The sequence below is a fragment of the Python bivittatus genome, unplaced genomic scaffold, assembly GCF_059951505.1.
Source record: "Python bivittatus isolate LINGU-HERP-01145 unplaced genomic scaffold, Pbiv_v1 ctg000070_np1212, whole genome shotgun sequence".
In the NCBI taxonomy this organism is placed as follows: Eukaryota; Metazoa; Chordata; class Lepidosauria; order Squamata; family Pythonidae; genus Python; species Python bivittatus.
Window position 1 is genome coordinate 49692940 of NW_028277034.1, and position 24183 is coordinate 49717122.

General features: G+C 40.5%; 1 protein-coding gene across 2 annotated transcripts in view; it reads left to right on the forward strand.

Annotated features, from left to right (window-relative positions):
• ANTXR2 (ANTXR cell adhesion molecule 2) overlaps nucleotides 1–23364 on the forward strand; it is a 127171-nt gene extending 103807 nt beyond the window's left edge. For both annotated transcript variants that reach the window (XM_088133142.1, XM_088133141.1), the window contains exon 17: nucleotides 22281–23364. In XM_088133142.1, coding sequence (XP_087989268.1) covers nucleotides 22281–22319 — 39 coding nt within the window. In that variant the 3' untranslated portion in view covers nucleotides 22320–23364. The remainder of the gene's footprint in view (nucleotides 1–22280) is intronic.
• Nucleotides 23365–24183: the final 819 nt, after the last annotated feature.

The following is a 24183-nucleotide window of genomic DNA, read 5'->3' on the forward strand; positions in this document are numbered from 1 at the left end:
CCGTGAGAGCTGCCATTTCAAGCCTCTTTCATTTCCTGTCTTTGTCACACTCAAAAGGGTGCATATGGATTTAAATCACTTAAACAGGGGGGGGAATATGTGTTAAATTTGCCCCTGAACTGACTGAACGAAAAGAATGGAAACTCTTAAGATATGCATAGTACCTTGCAGCAGTATTGTTTAATTATTTTATGTTGTTATTTTTGGTCACACAGTCAGCCAGATGTTTAGACTGGATTTGGCATTTTTATCCACCCATCAAGTCCTTCCCAAGAACCTGAGATAGGCAGATGTTGCCGTTTGATGGTGTTAAAGGTATCGTTGCAGGATATAAGCTGTTCCAAATAAAACTGCCTTTAGCATTTGACTGATGGTGATTTTGTCAGTGCTGGTGCTGTTCAAGTGGTGCTCCAGATGTTTGGGGATTGCACCCAAGGCGCCTATTGCTATTACTATACAAGGTGCTATCTTTGCTTTCTCTTGCCATAGTCGTTCTACTTCTATTTGCAGGTCTTTGTATTTTGTGATTTTCTCCAGTTCTTTGTCTCCCATTATGCCGTCTCCAGGTATTGCAATGTCCACTATCCAGACTTTTTTGTCTTTCTTATCAACAATTGTTAAGTCCTTTAGATGTTTTCCCAGTGCCCATTTTTCTTCTTCAACCATCTGGTGTACTTGTAACATTCCACACCCACCTACTGTATGCTCCTTGGTAAGTAGGACAACACTGCTGTGTGGATGAAGGGCATGAATTATTGTCATTATTTTTCTGGTCTCCCTATCCAGGGCTTCTAGTTCTGCTTGAGTCCAGTCCACTGTTCCAGCTGTGTATCTAATGACTGGAATTGCCCAGGTGTTAATTTCCTGGATGGTATTTCCCCCACTGAGTTTGGACTTTAAGATCTTCTTCACTCTCACTACTAACCTTCTTCTTGACTTCAGTATGTTTGATATTGTCAGCTTGAAGATGCCCAGGTATTTGTAGTGACCTTCTTCATCCAGACTCTTGATGTTATTTCCACAGGGCATCTTGATTCCTTCAGTTTGCACTATTCTTTCCTTGCTGATGGTAAGGGTGGCACATTTATCCTGTCCAAACTCCATTGCAATATCTTGGCTATATATTCGGACAACGTTGAGCAGCAATTCTATTTCAGATGGTGCTTTTCCATACAGCTTCAGATCATCCATGCAAAGGAGGTGGGATAGCCTGGCAGATGTTTTTGATATTTTATAGTCATGGCCTGACTTGTTCAGTACTGTTGACAGAGGAATCAGTGCAATGACAAACAGTAGTGGTGATAGTGAGTCTTCTAGAAAGATTCCTCTCTTGATATTAACCTCTCCCAGTCTATCACCATTGACCAGCAACTGTGTCTTCCACTGTGCCATTGATCTTTGCACAAAGCTTCAGATGTTTCTACTGACTCCTGTTATTTCTAGGAACTTGATTATCCAGTCATGTGGCAGGGAGTCGAATGCCTTCTTATAATCGATCCAAACTACATTCAAGTTGGTCTTCCTTCTCTTGCCTTTTCCAAAATCATCTTGTGAATTAGGAGCTGATCTTTTGTTCCTTTGCTATTTGGGAAGGTGGATGTACATTGAACAAATAATTATTCATCTTAATGAAAGTATACCAAGAGGAAGATGAAAAGGTGAATAAAATAAACTATTTTAAAATGGGTGCTTGGTGGAAAAAGTGGATGTGCCTGTCTTGTGAGAAAACGCCTTCAGAAATACCTAGATACGAAAATGAGAATTTTATCTATGCATATTTTCAGAAATTAGAGATGAAGGCAGAACTGTAATTGAATGGATTTAGAAATTAGCAGATGTGAACATGGCACAGGCCAGATATATGCTGCTCATCCATCCTGGTCGTGTTTATTCTGCTGTGGCAGCATGGCAGCTATATATAGCTCCATGCCAGAAACCCTTCAGAGGAAGCCATGGGGATGGGAGGGAGGGATCTTGAATTGTGGAATAATCAACAGATACGGGGGGGAAAAACTACTGGAGTTGGACAGTTTGCCTTGTATGAAAGGGATCTGAAGTCCATTCCTAACCCAAGTCCTCTCTTCTCTCCTCTAAAGAAGAGTTTACATTCCATCCTATCTAAAGCATGGGACCTACCTACCTTCCTCCCTCCCTCCCTTCCTCCCTCCCTTCCTGTGAAGACACATTCTTCTATTTACAGTTAAGTCTCATGTCCAACACTTGCAAGTCTGTGTGTTTGTGTGTGTGTGTGTGTGTGTGTGTGTTTTAAAAAAAAACTTCCCTGACAATCCCACCAGACAGACGAATGATTAATTAGCTGAAATCAGGTGATTGTTTTGCTGGTTTGTTTTACTACCTCTTACATTATTTCCCTGGCCTTGGAGGGTGGTGGCAAGTAGAGAGGGGGCTCTGTACAAATTTCACATCTACAGTGAAATCACAAAATCCAGGAATAAGATACCCAGGGAGGAGGGAGCTTTTCTAACCCACTTGGCTCTGGGAAGCATGATCAGAACTACATCTTTGTACATTAACCTCATCATCTGAGTTTAATCTGGGTGTACTTTGGGGTGGGCAGGGATTTCTAGCATGTGACTTCTTTTATGCCCAAAAGTGAGTCTGTTCCCATCCTGACAGCTTACTCCAATTAAGGCAGATCATCCTATCCTTAACTCATCCCCCCTGTGCTTAGATACGGCAGCAGTACATATGGTAGACTGCATCAGGCACAGATGCAAGACCATTTTCTTGAGTCTAGTCTCAATGGAGGAGCAATGGAAAACTTCCTTTGGTTCTGCTTGCTCTTGTGTTTGTACAACATGCTAATTTAGGACTGCCTGAACTATGATTTACTGAATGAACCTGTTTGGCTGGTTTTGCTCAGCACACTGAAGCCTGAACAGGCCAGTCCTATTTTAGTTGTATGCTTTGTGCAAGGACAGCTGCTGTGTGACTTTGCTGACTTCAGTTTAATGGTGCTATTGAAATCCATGATTCTTTGAATTCAACTATCAATCTTGGCAGTTTGTAATACCCGCCTGTAATCTGACCGGACATTAGAACACTAGGCCAGATGACGATTAGAGTTGCTAATTCCTTTTTCCCATCCCTCATTTACTCTTTCTTATACTGTCCCACAAGTATGGTGTGATTTTAGACTATTCTCAGTGGGGCTAGAAATTCTCAGTTTTATTTAGGATGCTGAGCTTTTGTGACATTTTGGTTAGCAGTTAAAAATCAATATTTGGGTAATATGTTTAAATCTCTCAGAAATTGGATCTTTTTCCCTTCTGCATACCTATTCTGAAATTCACTATCTCTAGATAGATTCCATAGCCATATTTTTGAATTGCTATCAATGAGATTCATCCTTGTTTTCAACATCAGTACTGCAACGTAAGTTGTGTTTAAGATTTCTGAAGTGAACTAGAAATGCCTTAGTTCCACATCATGCTAAATCAATTCCTGAAATTTCATTGGGTTGAACTGGGACCAAACTGAGTCAAACATAACCACATCAAACTAGAAACCAGATACCAAATCAAGGTGTTTTAAGGGGCTGAACCTCTCTCCACATGCATATTGCTTCTCCTTGCTCCACATGGGTTAATCTGTTTCCCTATCAAGATGCAGTTGTACATTTGTTCTTAGTATGGAAAACAAATAAACCTATAGGGAGCTGAGTTTTCTAATTCCAAAAAGAAGGAAGGTGGGTGCCCAGAAAATACCAATGCTTCTGAAACGAAATATGGCTGCTGGAAAGCTATGCATCACCATCATCGTCATTTGCAGAGTCCAGGTAGAATTCACTCTGCATTTCTGCGAATGTGCGAAGGAGGGAAGTGTCATGAGGAACATGTGTTCAGAAGTGCATTTCCCTGTATTTGACAGGCAATTAAGCAGAAACAGGAAGGTCCAAGAATTACTGGCAGTTCTGCATGGTAATTCTTCTGCAAACCTTTTTTGAGGCCTCTTGATAAGAAAACTACAACAAGCAATTAATTATTAACTATTTCACAGATAATTCACTCGGAAAGCTGAAAGGAGAGAGAAGAAGTGTCAGGTCAGATTTTTCCTTCCACCTATTTGCCAAGTCGCACGGAGGCAGGGAGGAGAGCAGTCAAAGCAAGCTCTAGAAAGCAGTCTCTCTCTCTCTCTGTCTCTCTGTCTCTCTCTCTCACACACACACACACACACACACAAGACTACAATATACCTGACCCTTGGCTGATCAAAGAAAAACTAAGTACATTTAGATTTAGTGAGGAGTTGGATAGAAGCCCACTACAATGGGGAAGATAAAAAAAGAAGTTTTGGAAGAAGGCAATGGCCAACCATTTTCTTAATATCAATGAGTTAACAATGTGGATTTGCCCCTTCAATTATCAGATCAAGTTGAGGAAGTCTTAATAGAATCCAGTGGTGCCCTGAGATTATATATAGGTAAGCGAGTGGACTAGCAGAAAAGAGGAGGAAAGATTTATCCCTTCTCTCCATTCACTCTGGAGACCAAGAAGCCACCACAGAAGGGCAGTCCCATCAACTGCACCCAGCAGAGAAAGAGAGCTGTCCCGCTTTGCTCTCTGCCACCAGCAGGCTAGTAAAAAGAACATGTTTTGGGCCAGTAACTTTTGCAGGTTTATTTACAAGGATGATCATAAATGTTCCCCTTTTTTGTCTTAGAATTTTAGATGGTTGATTTGGGAACAGCCAGCTCGTGCAAACCCCGGAGTTCATCTTGCCAATCACATTATATATTCCTGTAAAAGCACTGCAGCTATTTGGAACTTTTTCTGAGTTGGCATTGGCATCTTTTTTTGCTAGATTACATTTATGCATTAGTACCATCTGTGCCTGCTGCACCTTCTGTGAGTCAGCCCTGGCCAAATGACTGGCATTTATCTGGAAGTGCACTCCAAATAAAAAAGGAGGGAGAGACAGAAAGGAGGCTACCCAGAGCCTTTAAAAAGGAAAGAAAAGCTTGCTGGCCTTGCAAGCAGTTGGCACTTAATGGGTCTCAGGGAAAGAGCTTGCGACTAAGCACAAAACATCTGCAGCTGGTGTCCCACACTTCGGTTGCACTTAGCCATCAGGTGCCTGTAGACTCAAAAGAGCCCAAGCTATTTATTTTTAATATGATGTTTGCAAAGTCCATAGTCTTATGCTTGCATATTTTCTGGAAAGGATAACATTGGCAAAGACATGAAGCAGTGTGGGTTAGCCTGACTCCAGTATCTAACACGTCTACTTCCTTGTGGTTCCCAAGTCAATAAGAAAAGTGGAAAAGAGGCAGTGTTTTTCTGCTGCTTTTGGCAAATGCTTAAAAAACCCAGATCTCCCCCTTCAGAATGTTAAAATAAGGGTTCTTAGCTTTTACACTTTGGTTTGGCCCAAGCCTTTTGAAAAGGTCCCATTTTTGTACAAGCTTTCAAAACTGATGAAAACCGAAATGAGGCTCTACAAAAGTGTGATGGACTGAGGAACAGAGAAAGGCCTTGAATCCCAAGATTTTTATGTGGTTTCTACAATAGCTGCTTGTATTGCTTGAAGAAGCAAGGGATTTTTCTTAATTAAATATCCAGGTCAAATGCGAAGAGGATAACTTTTACTGTAGCCTTCCCCAGCCTGGTGTCATCTACACATGTGCGATTTTAATTCCCCATCAGCCTAGTCAATAGCCAAGCTGTTTAAGTATTATGTGGGGGAGGGTTGCAATCATAGCATACTTGGAGACACCAGTTTGCGGAAGGCAACTGCAAAGAATGTGGAAATGTAACACAGGGAGACAAGAGGCTTTATTCCTTGCATAATCTCAATCATTTTGAATTTGAGTCCAGAAATTCTGCTGGGTGGCCTCCAGATGAAAGCCTTTTGTGGTGGTGTGAATTTGCAAACATTGTTGAAGAAGTCTTAATAGAATCCAGTGGTGCCCTGAGATTATATATATAGGTAAGCAAGTGGACTAGCAGAAAAGAGGAGGAAAGATTTATCCCTTCTCTCCATTCACTCTGGAGACCAAGAAGCCACCACAGAAGGGCAGTCCCATCAACTGCACCCAGCAGAGAAAGAGAGCTGTCCTGCTTTGCTCTCTGCCACCAGCAGGCTAGTAAAAAGAACATGTTTTGGGCCAGTAACTTTTGCAGGTTTATTTACAAGGATGATCATAAATGTTCATGACTGAAAATTCTGAAACTTAAATTACCCATAGGGTGATCTTCTGAGTAGACAATTTAAAACACAACTCTCTTTTTAGGTTGATACTATATATTATAGTTCGTTGTTTTAAAAAGAACATTTGGTTTTGACCTGGGGTATCTCAGTTCATTCCTGGAGGTAGGTACAGCTGGATTCACACATTGGATTAAGTAGCGGCTTGAATAAATCTGCTGGATTCACAATCCCACCGAATGATTAGGTGGATTGGAGATTATCAGGGCAGAATTCACACAACACATGATCCTAAAGTAAAAATGGATTAGTGCGGCATGTAAACCCAACCAGTACCTATTACAGGATATTTTTAGGGTCTCTGTCAGTGGATTCTAGACATATTCTAGTTATCACCGGGATAACTTGAGAAGATAACTGCCAATGGTCAGAGGTGGTACTGTGAATAGGCATTGATTTAACTGGGATTATGGGGGTGAAAGGATTCCATCTGAACCTGTAGGATTCTTAATTCTGGGTTGGCAGTTCATCTTAACTGATCTCCAACCTAGCTTACCCCAGAGGTTAATATATGGGGTGTGAGTGGAGAAAACATCTTTTTTCAGACTGAAAAAATAATCTGGGATTGAAACAATCACAAGAGAAGTTGGATGAAGGGAAATTTAGTTGCCAGCCAGCATATTTGGCGTTAGTTGAAATGCACTTTCTCCTTCCACAGCATGGAGATGAGATCTTCATCTAGAAATGTCCTTGCGTTTTGCACGCTAGTGAATTTGCATACACTTAAGTCCTCTCTCAAATGTAAAGATGTATCTTTGAATTCACTTCGATGCCCAAAACTGAATAATGTTTCAGATTTTCTTCTTTTTTTTAACAAGTCAGTTGCTGCTGCTTGCCTCCCTTCTCAGAAATCAGGACAATCCCATAACTATGCTTTTTGGCAAAGTGAGACCTTCAGCTGGAATTCTGACTGAGCAATAGTAATAAGGTCACCACTGTGCTGAACCATTCCCTGTGTTATAGACGGATGACCTTGTGTCAGGAAGAAAAATCATTCTTGATTTATGCATCAGGCCTGATCCTTAGACTCTTCTGTCTTCATCTCCATGAATGACATCATCTTCGTAGTGCTCGCATGCCCGTAACCACACATAGAAGCATTTCTCCTGATGCGCAAGGCAACACAGAAAAACTTGCAGACGCTCTCTTCTTGGCCGCAAGGCTGCCCTTTGCATCAAGGCATTTTAAATACACTAATAATTATGCCTGTCTTTCTCCCCCCCCCCCCCATGCCCCCTCCCCAGGTTCAGTTTGCATTTTGTGCAAATTTCACTTCTGGTTGAGGTGACCACAAGAGCATAATTTCTCAAGTTACTTAAATAAGAATGGGGAAAAGGCTCAGCTTGGGAGCTAAGTCCATTATTCCTCCTAACCCAGCAGGACAGGGACATACAAGGATGGAATGCAAAGGAGTGATGCACCCTCTTCGTTAAGAGCCAGCCCTGCTATGCATTTTGGTAACTTGAGGAATGCTGGAGCAGTTCCCAGTGATCCAGGGAAAGGCAGAGCACGAATGAAGCAGAGCTGATTTCCTACTGCTTCTGTATTGTAGGAGCAGGTCTTGGGGTCAGAAGAAACTCATTTAAGTCCTCACAGGACAGCCTGGTGAGCCGGATGAGGCCCATGGTCTGGACGTTCTCCATCCCTGCTTGAAAACAAACCAGCAAAGAGCCCCTGGAAAATAGTGCCTCTGAATAAAGATTGGTGTGGGGGCCAAGCTTCACTTGTAAGAGAAACAAAGCTGTGGATTTTCTCTTGCAAGTGGCCACATGCTTGGAGAACTTTCCAGTGGAAACCATGAGTGTTCCTGAGACATTTGCAACTTTCCTAAACCCAGCCAATGTGGCCAGTAGCCAGAGATGGGGGAATTGGAGTCTGAAATGTATAGAGCCACCCTACGTTTCAGATGGGGTCTTAGTTTACCTTGTTTTGGGAGCTGGCTGGCTGGTGGGGTCAGGCAAAAAGGAGGCAGGAGTTGGGATCCCAAAGCCACCAGTGAAAGCTAAGGATAAATCAGGAGACAGGGCCAGATGGCGAGTCATGACTGAGGAACCAAGAGTTTTGGTTTCCTACAAATGGGAAAAATGAAATCCTATGACTTATTCCCATTTATGGCACTTTTTTCTCTCTCCTTGCAGAACCGAGCAAAATAGTTTTATGCCAAGATATCTATTTCAAGATCAAAGTGGTAGGGGAGTCCTGATACTCCTGATAGCAAGAGCAATCCTGTTAGGCAGATAAAGATCCATCCTGTAGTCCATTGTTTCTCAACCTTGGCAACTTTAAGATGTGTGGACTTCAAATCCCAGAATTCCCCAGCCAGCATGAGGAAACACTGCTGTAGTCCAATGTCCTGTTTCTAACTAGCCCACCAAACCTATGGGCCAACACCTCTCTCAGAGAACCAATATCTGATATTCTGGGCTATACCTCTTCTGAATATGGAAACTTCATATAACATTCCATGGTAGACCGTTTCAGATCACGGGAGGTCCATTTACCAGTTTAACAGCTGAATTTGTTGACTCTCTTCTGCTATGCTGTAGATTTTTGTACAGTGGCAGTTACAGCATTTTGCCTAGGAATCAAGCTTTGGTTTTTCCTTCCCCCATATGTTCTGTGTTAAACATATGCTACGCTGTATATTTAAAACTAGCGAAGTGCCAATATATCTCTCATCCAAATATGTTTTCTTTATTATTGAAAGCTGCCATGTCCTCATCCACTCAAGCAAGGCAAAAAGAAGAAGAAACTTGACAAGAATCTTTTAATAGCTACAGAGAAAGTGAAATCTGGAGCTGTAATTCCAGTTTACTGAAATATGGTAGTTTTTAAGTAATTTGTGCTATTGGAGAAGCCCACGTGCAAGGCTTAGTAATTTGGCTGTTTCTTTGCCTGCAGATTTTCAGAGATTAGCATGGGTGACTTTGACCCAGTCACTCTCTCTCAGCCTGGCCTACCTAAAAGAGTTGTGGTGGGGAATAATGGTAGATGGGTGGGCTTTGTATGCTACCTTAAGCTCCTGTACAAAAAGTAGGATATACAGGTAGTCCTCGCTTAACTACCACAATTGGGACCGGCAACTCTGTTGCTAAGTGACATGATCATTAAGCAAGACATCATGTGACCATGACGGACATACAAACCTCACTTCCGCTGTGGTCATTAAGCGAGACATCACAGGACCAGGATGGACTTATGACCTCATTTCTGCTGGGGTCATTAGGCAAGACATCATGTGACTGCGGCTTGCAATTTTACTACTGGCTTCTCCGTTGACTCTGCTTGTCAGAAGCCAGCTGTGAAATGTGCAAATGGTGATCATATGATTGTGGGATGCTGTGATGGTCGTAAGTACGAGGACCAATTGTAAAGTTACTTTTTCAATGCCATTGTAACTTCAAATGGTCACTAAACAGGACAGTTGTTAAGTGAGGACTATCTTTAAACTAGTTTGTATGGCTGCCCACCTTAACCCCTATAACTCTGGGCAGCAAACAGGTGCATAGAAAGATAATGAGGAAACAGAAGCCAGTTAAAAACCTAGTTAGGCACACTTCAAAATTGCTCTAATAGCATAAAGCAAAATACACACCTGATAGACTCCACTAACGTCCCCATTGGATATCTGCTATTCATTTGTTATCTTTGCTGATTTATATCATGCTTCTCTTTAAAATTCAAGGAATTGGTTTCAGATTTGATTATAAATAGGTCTGCTAATGTAAGTGGTATTCAAGTTGGGGCAAATTTAAATCTCAGTGATTTCAGTTAACCTATTCTAACTTTGATCTAATCTGGACCCTATAGGCATAGAACAAGGATATAATCCCCCCCCTTTTTTTTTTATAGGGGACACCTTTGTAAGTTTGAGGTTCAGGATGTTGAATTCTTAACCTAAGGCTCATTTCTGCACTGATGTGGTTTCAAGAAAAAAAATTGCAGAATACGTTCCTGCAACACTGATAGTAAAACTTGAGCTATAAAACTATCAATGTTGTGCCTCAAAAAGCCCCAGCAACCATCCTCAAAATGTCTTATGGAAATACAACCTATTTGCATACATTTGCTTTCCACAATTTGTTTGCTTCGAAGAGATTTATTTATTCCCCCCCCCCCACCTTGCAAGGATTATGGACTCCCTTTAGTTCAGGTACTAAACCCTTCTTGATTTAAGGGCATGTGTTGCACTTGACTCCTTTTTCTGGATATTGGTGCTCTAGTAAAGAAAAGAAAAATAGTTTATTTTTTTATTGAATGTACCACCAAATTCTGTTTTTGTTTAATGCTACCAAAAAATTGCAGGCAGTGATCCTATTAACAATATTTAATTTAGCTGAATGTTAAACTCATTTAAATTTAAATGTATTCACATTTAGTTTTTGTCCCTGGCTCATCCTTTTTTTTTGGAAAGCAGCCCCAGTATAACAGTCAAAACCAATTCACCTCTGTCCAGGGCCACAAACTATAATTGACAACCCCCCATGACTGGATTCACCTAACTTTAAGCTAAATACAAACCAGCCTTTGATTTGGTGGAATGTGGGAATCCAGTCATTCTAATGCAGCTTCTGATGGGTTCCATTTTAGTAGTCTTCCACATGGGCACCTTCAGATATGTCAGACGTGCACTTCCCAGATTTCCCATCCAGCTTGGAATTCTTAAAACATCTGCAACAGGTTTTTGGCCTCTATTAGAACCAGAGGGACCTGTTTCTAAGATGGATCCCTGAACACCTGTGGAAGATCAGATTGTATTGACAAAAAGCAGGCACTGAAACAGATGACCTTGAAGGTGCCTTCCAATTGTGTGGCTCTATTAAGACTGTCCTGGATTGGTTGTCGCAGTCAATGAAACTGTCCAGCTCTTGACAATATCTGAAGGTTAAAATACAATGGTTGTTTGTAAAGAATGTCATCAGAAGGCAAAGAGTATGTTTTGAACTGTCATTTCAGATCATCCGCCCCAACTGTCCACCGCTTAAGATTGCAACTTGGCATGAAAGGTTAGCTCAGTTGTTCTGGTGGCATTATGCTGTGTCTACAGTTGTACTTGACAAGATGCTGAGATGATTTTTTCCCAAGTAAGATAAAAACCTAGGGCCTACCAGAGACTTGCTGTCAAAGATACACTTCATGGTTGTCACCTTAATCTGCTGCTGCAGAGAGGAAAAAAGAAATCCTGCCATTGTTTGGTAGACACTTAAGTTATTCTCTCCCTGGAGAACTTTCATATCCTTTGCAAATTGGTATCTGTGGCTGTTGCGGGAGCTTAATTTTGTTAAAAGTGAAATTAGAAACAAACTTCCTCATCTTCTAAAGTGGCTTGCAGAAGATACCATAGCACCATGCACATGAAACCCATTTCATATTCCTGTGCAGATAGGAATTCTGACACTCTTCAGGTATATCTTGTGACACCTTACATCAGTTGCTGGGCTCACATAACACACTAAGCTATAAGTCATGGTTTCACAGTGGTTCACAACATCCTGAGCTGAAACCAGAAAGTCAAGACTTTGTGCAACATATGAACATTTTCTCATGTCTTCAGGAAATAATTAGGAAGCCCGTGATGACCCCTAATGGCCATAGTAATATCTGGCTGCTATAAATACTAAACCTTTGATGCCTTTCTTTGTTTTTGGTTTGGCAACTCTGAGGCTAGGTAGAATCCACCCTAAATACAGTATATAACTGAGATGTTTATTTCATTGGAATTAACGTTTATTTCTTTTGCAACAGCATTGTCCTTAGATAATTGCACATCTGTGTACACATCCTTCAGAGCCAGCCAGCCAGCCAGCCAGCCAGCCTGCCTGCCTGCCTGCCTGCCTGCCTGCCTGCCTTCCTCTCACTTTTTCTCTCCTCACAGCCAGACTTTTAAGTTGGTGCTAACTTGCATAAGAGAGTAATGGGACATCCACATTATTCATTAAGAATAAAAAAATAGACTAAGGTCCTGTTCAGTCCCAACATCTTGCTCCCACAGCGATCAGTCTGATAACTGTTGGGACAAGCAGATCATCTACGAGGCATCAGAAATCCTGAACATGGATGTTGATCACTCATTCTTAACAATAAAAAATAGGGAAGACTAGTTCTTAGAGAATCAGGTCAGCCTACCCCCAGTTAGATGTCTTAGCAACTCCTGTAACTCTCAGCCAGCAATCATAGTAGATGCTGTTTAATACATCTGATAGCACCAGTTTGGGGAAGTCTGAGAAATAGTCAACATTTTACCTTGTTTTGTAAAGAGGAGAAGAAAGAAATGGATGTACGGGAACATCTAACATTGGGTGGATCAGAGAAGTAGCTTGTCACACAATACTTTTTTTTGGATTCTTTCAAAATACGAATAAAGGGTTTCTGTGGACTTTGCATTCATGGTGTATAGTAGCCTAGAAATTTCTTTGGTTGGGTGAAACCCCCAAGTATTTTCAGTTCCTGCCACTGGATTTCCATTGCTCTTGATAAAGGTGCTTCTTTCATTTTTCTTAAAATCCAAGACCACATTAATCTTCCTTCTCTTACTGTGCATATCTAGGTATAGTCCAAGTCTTCCCCCTTTACCCTATTTTCTACCTCATTATATTTAGGAGGAAAATAATATTTGCTACTTTGTAAATAAATTGAAACAAAAGACAGGTCTGTTTCTCAAGGAAACTACGTGCAGACATCAGAGATTAGTAATGTTTTCAAATGAAATGTAAGAAACCGCTATTGTTATAATAGTTATTACATTGTAAGAAAGTGATCCCATTTTATCAAGTTGACAGTCGTTTTATTTCTCATTGGGAGGATTTAATGAAAGGAAATGCTTCTGTTCCTATTCTTGTTAACACTTAAAATTTATGTGTTGCATATTTTTCCTCCAGTAAATTGCAACACTTGATCTTGTTTCTGTGTTCTTTAAAATCAGAGGCTTTCCTTGTATTTGAAAATTGTATTGTAAGCCCCTGGAACACATACTCTGGAGCTCAGCAGTATGAATTCCACGACATCGCTTACTGTGATTAAGATTAGTGCGACAATTACAATCACTGCAGATACTACTAGTAATAACGCTATTATTAGCATCATCATCATGAGTATTAGTACTTTATTATAGCGGAGTTCCTGCTGCTATTACTGGAACTCTATTAGCCCTGTGGCTGCAGCTGCTGAATGCAGATTTAATATACGGAGAGCTGGCAAGTTCCTTTCATCGAACATAAGAAATGTACAGGGTGAAGGGATCAGTCTGTACCACCCTGTAAAGAATGAATTTCCATTAACATTTGCAACGATTAATCAGACCTACACCTCTGGGTCAAATGAAGCCTTATGACGGTACTCCATTTAATAAACTGAGGATACATGTCATTTCTTTATCTTATCCCCCGGCGGAGCATTTTGAGTGCAGCAGGTGTAAAGTCTCTCATTTGTAAAAGCCTAGCTTTATTCATTCATTTTTCCCTGCCCTTTCTGTGATGGGAGAACCTGGCTGAGGTTCTGTAAGCTCTCTCTCTGGTCAAGTGGGTCTGGCATTCACAAGGTTAAATTGCTGGTAGACGTGTAATCGGGGTTTTGTGCTCTGTGCTAACAGGTTGGATGCATCCATATGCCCAGTTGAAAAATCAACTCTATTAGCCTGGATAGAAATGCTGCCTTAATAGCATTTCCCCAAAGCACCTTGAGGACAAAAACCTTGGCAATAGTAATAGGTTGACTGTTGAGGCAATAATGGAATACTGACTCATTGTTGGTGGGGGAGAAATGTAGGTCCTGCTTTTAGTTATATAATATGAGTATGTGAAGTTGAAATATGACAATATATACCCTTAGAAGTAGATATAGATATATAGGCATGTACTGAAGTATTCTTTATTGTAACTATCTCTTCTTGGTCCTTTGTTGAGACAACAGCTTTCAGAATTCCTAGCAATACCATACTATGCCAAGTCATAAAACATGGCTCATAAATCACAAAGGTGGGGTTTAGAAGGACTAAGCCCAAACAAACCATTTTATAGCTTAATCCAATATTGTTTCCAGTCTTGGGTGGGATGCTGAGCAGTTTATAGAGCCAGATTTTGGGGAAGGAGACATCGAGACCTCACCTTCCAGCCATTAATCTGTCCAGAAATAACTGTTTCTCATGTGCAGGACTGTACTTCCAAGTTGACTTGTTATTTAGGGCTTGACCCTGCAGTCATCAGAGTTCCCTTGGGCTTGTTAGAACTTCAGTCTCTTCTGTCTTGGGTGAAGGCCCCTTGCTTTATGGATTCTGAGCCTGGAAGCTGTTTGTTACCTTGTGGCCCATCAGATGAGTCATCCTCCTCTTTTGCCAGGGACACTTCAGGCTATATTGCTTATTGTTTGGGAGATGGTATGCCTCTCTGTGTCAGTTGCTGGAGAATGCAAGCAGACGAATGCTGTTGAATACTATCCTCCTCTTGGATAGCCATTAAACATCTGTTTGAGGACAGAGTTTTGGATTAGATGGCCTTTGAACTAATCTGTCATCCTCCTCCTTACGTTCTTCATCTCCAACTTTTCCTGGGAAGATAAAAATAAATGTAACGGACTAAACAGATTCTGGCAAAAAGCGATAGTGGTTTGCAGACTCTTATACGTTTTGGAATATCTGCATGTGCCTCTTTTATCAAAAATGGGTAGCCATCTCCTTGTATTAGTTTTTACCTTCCTTTTAAAAAAAATATTTAATAAAAATTATATATATGTAAAGAAAGGGTAGTCATCTCCCCACTGCATCAACAGACAATTAGCAACAAGATCCCTGCTCTAACAAACTTAAAGATAAATGGGGTGCTAAAGTAAATGTATTTGATGGCCAAGATTTCTGTAACCTAACCCGCCTTTTTCCCTTCAATAACCTGATTAATAAAAAGAATCTAGCTCTCTTGGTTGTGAGTGGCTGTGAGGGGCCTGGCAATTTAAACAAATCTTCACCATCCATCAAATGCCATAATGTTAGACATCAGTGGAGTTTTTCTGTAGAGGATATTCCACGTGCAACTTTAAAGGCCTCCATTTCTGTTCTGTCTTCTTGTCTCATTAGGCAAAGTATTCACAATGGCTTTAATTTTATCAGTACATATCTGCTTCTGAAAGGGCTTCAGGATGATCCTGTGAATGCCAGATTAAGTGCAAAAAGATGCGTATGTTTTTATCCTTCAGTTTTACAACTGATGTCTAGAGAAGCTTCTATATGTAGCTTTTTGAAGACAGTACAGCAAAATAAAGTTATAAAGTAAGTGACGGGTCTCCTCTTTTCAGGCTTCTAACACTGAGGAGATACTGTTCCTTAAACCCACTTTCTTAAGCCTCAAAATAGGATTTGCCATCTGAAAGTGGCCCATCCAAGCTGCCCTGATCTTTCATGAGTATCATGGGAGGCTTGCATAACTCACATTTTAATTACTATAGCCCTAAGACACTAATTTAGTTCCATTTTACACTAACTACATGTTGGTATTGTTAAGGTTTATGACCCAATGATTTACAAGGCATGATACATCTGAATTCAAATTGGATGTATTGATTGTTTAATTGAGTACAAAGGGCATGGATGTAACATTAAACCACCACATTGTCTGATTGTGATAATATGGCAGCGATGAAGACCTAATCTTTCCAGATTTTTTGTTGAGATCAAGTGACAAGGAAAGAAATCTGACCTGGGCAATTTTATTCATTTTTGAAATGTGTTAGTTTATGTAAAACATGTATGAGTTAGTACATTGATAAAGCATTTAATAAAATACAATTAAAATAAATACAATAAAGCAAATACAGAAGTGGTTAAAAAACAAGGAAATAAAGATGCTATCTAGTGAATATGTTACATTCTCCCAGTTGCAGTCTCACAACGTGTAAAGGACAGTTGATTTATTGGAATTATCTTGGATTAGGATCTAAAAAGTACATTTAAAAAAAGATTTGATCCTAGTCCACAATATAATTGTGCTTGAGGGTTTTTTTTTGTTTTTTGATTTTTTTTTTTGCTTCATTGCATATATCCTCTGGGAGCTCAAGGTCTCTGCTGATTTTTATCTTCACAATAACTATCTTGCAAACCAGGTTGGCTATGAATTCTGGTAGCTACAGAACCGAAAGCACCTTTCGGTCAGGAGGTTGTCTCAGAAAGGAACGTAAGGGGGAATTACACAAAGGCTGTCCAGTCTTTTGGGACCTGTGGGGCCATTTGAAATGTCAAGGTTGTTTTATGAGAACTCTCAGAAAATGGTTGCTCTGATGAATATGGCAATCGCGATCCTACAGGTAGTCCTCGACTTACAACCACAATTGGGACTGGAACTTCCATCGCTAAGCAATGCAGTCGTTAAGTGAGTCACACGCGATTTTATGACCTATTTTGCCGCAATCGTTAAGCGACTCACACAGTTGTTAAGCGAATCCAGTTTCCCCCATTGTCTTTGCTTGTCAGAAGCTCCCTGGGAAGGTCACAAATGAACCCAGGATGCTGCAACCATCGTAAATAAATACCTGCCAGTTGTCAAGATGTCAAATCTTGATCATGTGACCGCAGGAATGCTACGATAGTCATAAATGTGAGGACCAGTCGTAAGTCACTTTTTCAGCATCATCATAACTTTGAACGGTTGTTAAACAAATGGTTGTAAGTCGAGGACTACCTGTATGTTAGACAAAAAATCATGAGCTGGATCTACCTCCCATTTTCTAAGTTGCTCTAAGGTCTCAGCGAGGCCCAGAGACATTGTTGTAAACACAAGTTATAGTTGATGCTGCTCCAAATCCTTGCTGCTTGTCCAGTCAAAACAGGGGGTTGGATGAAATTGTCTCTTGGCCCACCTCAGGAGCATGACATCAAGAATTAAATCAGATGTCATGCATAGAATTTTAGAGCCATTCTTTATGTCTCCTAAGTCCTGGCACTGGCATCTAGGGCAGTGGGGATCACTTTATGTGCTGAAAGTTGCTGTGGCTTTATAGGATAATTTTTAATGTGCCCTCTGCGTCCGTGCATTACGAAGTGCACCTCTTGTCATATTCTATTACCTACAGTTGCAAATGGTTCTTTACTATGCTGGCATGGATTCCTTGCTGTTACATCAGTGGTGATACAACAGCCCCGACCTTCAGAATTAATTAGCACTTTCAGTACATTTTCCAACATTCTGCTTTCTGTTGAGCAGGCTCACAGCTCAGAAAAAGATTGCCTCATCTGCGTGTGTTTTGATTTAATGCTGCTCATCGAGAAGCTTGTCAATATGGAAAGTAAGAATGAAGTTGAAAATGTGTAAGCAGAAAGGACCCTATTGTCGAGGCTGAACTTCTCCTAACCCTTCTCTTTGTATGCCTGGTATTTTGATAGTGGAGGGCAATAAAAGACATAGAGATGTTGAAGATAATTTGATAAAACACGTGTTTTCCATGCACTGTTTAATAGGTGGAGCTTCGTAGGCCTCCAGCACAAAAAGCTATAAGAAAGGGTGTTGGGGGAATTATCCAGTCTGAGAACTCCTACCAGCTAGATCAGATAGATGCACTGATTGCTGGATGAGATCATATGACAGCATTGCATACTTACAAGGATTTAAATGAGGGACTTGAATTCAAGAGAATCTGTGGTCCTCCAAATGTTGCTGAACTATATTTTCTTATTGGCTAATCTAACAAGGACTGGTGAGAATAGGAATTCAGAGCTTCTGGAGATTAGGGCTGACAGATCTTGGGTGCAAACATCTGGAGGGCCACTAGATAGGAGCAAAGAGATACAGAAAGCACTAATACTTTGCAGGTATCCAGATTTTTTGCAGCCTATATTTGTTAGACCTATTGCAAAGTCCAGATTTGGAAATCCAAACTTGGTTGAGAGGAATTGCTGGACAGGGTGTAAATGAGCTTAAAATGTTATGTTAGAGTATATTATATTATTTATATTTATTATTTCAATTTATATCCTGCCGTCCTGCCCATAAGGAACTCACTAAATAAGGTAGCAAGAGTTCTTAATAGTGCGACCAAAACGGGCTAGCTGAAACTGTTACTCTCTGTGTTAGTCTCCGTGGACTTCTCTGCACATTTCTTGCTGCCCCAATGATTTGTAAGCCTTTGAAAGCCATCAGTGAACGTTCCTGAATGGATTTCATGATTGTATTCTGACCTCATTAGTTATAATTTGTTATTATGAATAAGAAACTTATTCTGCAACTTCCTTTCTTTGCTCATCGTTGAAAAGAAAGTTTGAACTTGTATTCTGCATTCTCAGTAATATGTACTTTGTCCTGATCTAAGGCAAACTCTAGTGGGCAGAAGAATCTGAATTGGCAGAAAAGTTGCTTTCTTCTCATGCATGGAAAAGAGAAGAACAGGCATACCTGAGTCAGAGATGTGAGGTTGCTTGTGCTTGTAACAGTAAACTGTAGTTTGCCATTAAGCTGAAGTGCAGTCAATATTTGGGGAAGCACATCTTTGCTCTAACTGTAAAAAGGTAAGAATAGTCATACATGTTCTATATAGCATTTGGTGACCATCTACATTTGCCTGGAAATGTGGACCACTAGTGACATCTTATGAACACTTGGACATAAATAGTATATAGTCTTTCCACTATTACGGTATACATGAGAGGAGTCTGACAACCATAACTGGATAACTGTCAGCATTCACTTCAGCAACTATAACTGTACTGTGACCTTGTCAACATTCACCTGTAGACATCAACGATCCCCATGCCTTTCCAATATCCAAGTCAGAATTCTTAAAGCATGGTGTGTGGGGGAGTGGATCTACAGTTTTCATTGACTTAATTTCCTTCATAAACTACTCAGGATGAAACTTCAGATTAGCTTAGGTGACTTGATTTCTAGTTTAATAGGTACCAAACATTTTGATTATTCATTATGAGTTTGGCTGAGTGCTGATGCGCAAACTTCCACCAGCACTAGGCTATGAATATGAGAGAAAGAGTTGGTCTGAGGCACACAGGATGGATTCTCAAAGTCTAAGAGCTTCTCCTGGATTCTCTAGTGATCTGTATCTACAGTAGGACCAAACCCCTTTTTTGTGACTGATGCTGCACTATTTTACTCAATTATTTTCAAGGGCTGCCCTCTGCAGTTGTCACACGATCCCAAGGAAAGACAGGATAACTGAAGGAGTTTCAGGAGACAGGAGTTATGTGCCTTTTCCTCTTTAAATCCCAAGGGCAGCCCTAACATTGAGTCAAAACCTTCTGCCTTTAGATTTGGAGGAACAAATATTTGTTTGCCCATTTGTATGGATTGTTTATGGTTTACATCAGAAATAGGACTAAGCATTTGGTTATGTGTCCATAAAGCAGAATCATGGATTTGCTTTTTTCGGTTGTTGTGTGTGATGAGGGATCTGTGATGATTTTGAATTTACCAGGGAAAGCCTTCCCTTCCCTTCCCTTCCCTTCCCTTCCCTTCCCTTCCCTTCCCTTCCCTTCCCTTCCCTTCCCTTCCCTTCCCTTCCCTTCCCTTCCCTTCCCTTCCCTGGAAATTGGATAACTAATTTTGGTGGTCTGTATTGTAATTAGCTGAAAAACCACCTTAGTTTTTCAAAGTTCAGGGACCTATTTCTCATTTACAAAAACACTCATAGACAAAGTGCAGCAATTGTTCCCGCCATGCATGTGCAAATTATCTTAATTGCATGCAACTAATATATGTAAATCAGCTAAGTTTCCTCAGCCCATGATGCATGTTTAATCTGGCTCTCACTGCAGAACAATCTGCTCATCCTCTTGATTTTAATCAAGGCCTTCTGCTGGGTGATGGTGCAAATCATGATTATATTAATGGAAGATGCATTTAAAGAATGTTACACATTAGGCTTACAGTGATATAATACACACTAGAATCACTGTCTGATATACAATGGGATTTTTTTAAAAAAAAATAGCCACTGTATTCAAATATAGCAAACCTCCTGAAGCTATCAGTGGTACCTTAAGGGTAGCATTTTAACTCATTCACCAAATACAGTAGGGTAAGAAACAAAGAGAAATTGTCCAGTACTTTTTACACCTGCAATTACTTACTGACCGTAGCCAAGTCCAATATATTCAACCAAAATATTGACAATTGGGCAGTGTCCCATTGTTAAATTTGTTGGTGCATTCCAGAGAAAATTTCTGGAAAGAAGTGCTGTATCATGAGTTATTTCATTATGGCATTTGTGTCATTCAGAGACAAGGAAATTGCTGCTAACACAAGATATAATTGTAACTATTAATCTGTTTGGCTTTAGAAGGGAATTTCACCAACAGTGTCCTCAGCAAACAGTGGTGAGGCCAATATGATGGGTGGACAATGATGCAATAATGCAAATCCTGCAATTACACACTTGCATCAGGACATCTGACACAAATACATAAATTATGGCATTTGTATGACTAAGTCATCATGTTGTTATACATCAGAGATGCCCGGACTTTTGACAAATTAACAAAGTGGGAGTTCTCTAATTGTGTGTTGTGGGATGGTGGTGTGGCAATTTTTTAAGAGGCCTGATTGGGCCTGCACAGGCATTTGGGACTGTTGTCAACACTCACTCTGGGCTATGTCCGTCACTTTGCCTCTGCAAGCTTGTAGCAGGCAATTGTGGTACTGCAGGGTTTGAGAACTTCTGTGATAAAACAGATTAAAATTTAACCATTAAAAATAAGTGTATATTTATATCATGCCCAACCCTAACCCCAGTGAAATAATTAATTTTATTCATGGATGGATCAAACAAATCCATTTATCATTTTAAGGGATCATAGGAGCTCCCAGTTTGACAACCTCTGTCATAGAGGATTGGTGTCTACTGGTCATTACGGCAAAACTTTCTTGTATCACAGTGTTGCCTTCAGGGCATCTGCATGAGGAGGGATCAGAAAAGTCAAGGTGGTGGTTTTGGCAGCGCGATCTAAGTACTGCTCCTTTGTATGTGCGTACAATGTTGGCATACAAAATAAGTGGGACTTTGATTACGCTGTTACAATTGCCATCTTGACTTTTTTGATCCTCCCCCACTCTTGTGGATACCGCTGATGACCTTCAACACCACTGACTGGGAAACATGAACAAGTCTTGTATTTATGTTTTGTTTAGCCTCTAAAATACCAAGCCAGAGGCTCAGACCATGAGCCTTTAAGGAAATGGCCTTACAAATGGAAGCTTAAACTTCACATGTATTTTAACATTCACATCATGATGATTTTTTTCAAGATGCAGAGTTGGGCTACTCTATTGCAGCAAAAATGAATCAGCACGTGTTGCATCTTAATAGACCTTGACGTCTATATCTATTTATTTATTATATTTTTAGGTTGCCCAGTAAGCAGTATTCATTGGTTAAATGGTTAAATCTGTTAAGAACATATAATACAAAACAGATCCATATACAACAAGAAATCAAGAGCATAAAAATGATAAAAATAACATCACCATTATCAGCAGCAACATTAACAGTAGCTTTTGATGTTATTGAAGGTAAAATTACAAACTCTCTGCAAATCGATGTTCGGTAATTTTTAAAAAGTTACCTAAAATGTGTGGAAAAATAAAAAGGTCCTTGTTTGTCATGAGTAAGACCACAAAGAAGGCACCGGACCAGGGCTTCAGTCACATGATTGCAGCCACCATCTTGATTTTTTTTACCTCCACCTCCATGATGGCCCTGCAATAGGCAAGAGCTTTGCAGGTGTGGGGGCAGGGGGTCAATATCAAGAAAGTCCTTTTTTTCTGGTAGCCGCTCACTTTGACTGATTTGGTGGGATATGAAGGCTGTAATAAATATGTTCATCTTTAAAATAGTCCTAGGCAGTTTATTGATTCTTTTCCTTCCAGTGGCATCTTCCATATTTATTTAAATTTCCTCTCCTCCAGAAGATGATTACTGATGGTTTCTCTTGCCAAGAATATCCTATTCTGTTTCCTCTTGTACAGATCACCCTTTGGGTTAAAGCCATGATTCAACCTTACTGACTTTTTAGAAATATCTTTTCCAGAGCCACAAACTAAACGTTGCATTACTTTTTGTCTTCGCAGGGCCGGTGCATAAACTTTACCCGAGTTCAGTCTCAGTAAAGGAAGGCGGGAGAATGAAAAGCCGTCTTATTTTTCATTATAACCAAATGAAGACAGTGAAGCACTTATAGAGAAATCCTCAGAACGATTCCTATCTCCTCGCTTGGAAGTTTGCTCTCTTTGGTTCTGCAGAAGTCATCCACTGCCACGTTGAGCTCTTCCATCCGCCATGTTCTTTTCAGCTCATTACTTCGTACAGTATTCCTTACAGTATTATACACTTTGCAAGTGGTCACATGAAGAACTTTGGTGTTGCGTATCTAGTTTTCCACAGCAAATCCAGCACAAGAAATCACAAGTTACGGATGATGTTGGCTTTTGCGATTTTAGCACTCAAGCCTGGATGTGCCTCTTCCCTTGGAGTGGTCTTGTTTCATGGGCACGAAGATGGAACTTATTATTTAAATATGAATGTATTTACCACAGGGAGTAGAGTGAAATTCCCACTGGGCTGAACAAATAAAAGGAGTTCATTGCCTTACAGTGGTGTCATCTCATGGAAATCTTTGAATCTCGGTCCTCTTTCCCCTGTGCTCCCACCCTGCTGGATTGTGCCTTACGGGAAACTTCTGACTAAAAATCTTGTCACTTTGACACTGCGCAGTACACATGTACGACAAAATGTAGTTATGGTGCCTAGAGGTATTGGTGGCAAGCAAAACTTTGCCCTCTAGTTTCTGAAGACACCTTTCTTACATGATGTACCCAGGACAGGAAGAAAAATTAATAGAGCGTTATTCTCCAGGAAGACCGCCTGTAACCAAAGATCTTGAGTGGAGATTGAGGGAGCTGAGGCGTCAAGGGCTGTGCGCTGCGCCTAATTGTTTCTCTTCCCCTTTTCTGCACTCGGTGCTCAGTAGCGCATAAAAACATTGTCCTTTGTAAACATACGTAGTAATTCTGGGCTTATGAATTATTATAATAGGGTGGAAAAAACAGTCACCACAAAGCTGGCATCTCCGGGTCTTTTCTTTCTCTCCTTCTCTCTCTTTCTCTTTCTTTTCTCTTCTCTCCACCTTACCATCACCAAATCTCCAAGGGCTCTTCAACGTCACAAACCAGCAACTCTCTTTGCATGAGAATTTCAAAGTTTAATTAATATAATTAAAGGCAACAGCAAGCAGCAGCCTGTGAAGGTTTTGCTCATCTTTTTTATGCCTTTTGACATTGAATGACCTATCCCTGTATGCACATTACTCAGTTTTGAGGGGCTACCATGCTTTGGTGGAGATTCAACACTGGGATCGAGAGAAAAGAGAGAGAAGGCGGGATACTTTTTTTCCCCCCTCTCCATTTCTGCAGCAAATGTGTAGTGTGCCAGCCATTCAGGAAACATTGACAAAGTATGCATATATATATATATGTATGTATGTGTGTATATACACACACACACACACACACACCAAAAACAAAAGCGTGTCGTGTCACATCGGCCATGCCAAACAGCGTGAAAGGAAGCTCTGTGGGGGAGGAAGAAGGCAGCAGCTGAAGAAAAAGGCTCAAATGATCCAGTCACTTTCGATACTGTACTTCAGATGCAAAATGGATATTCGAGGCGAAACCTGACAAAATGCGCCTACTTTGATGGGAACCGGTATAGACAATGACCAGTGGCTGGGTCAGTGGGATGTCTCTCTGCAAACAGGGAGGCTTATCAAATGACACTAAAAATAAGTTCAACAACCATCACGTTTGAGGGGAAAGGAGAATATTTCACGTCGGGCGGGCATGCTTGTGCGCAAGATGGAGAAAACGAAGGGATGTGTGTTGGTCTAATTATCCCTCCTTTGTTGCTTTTCACTGAAACCTCAAGGGACATGAAATTATTCCCTTGGCCGATGACCAAATTTGCAGCTCTTTCTGA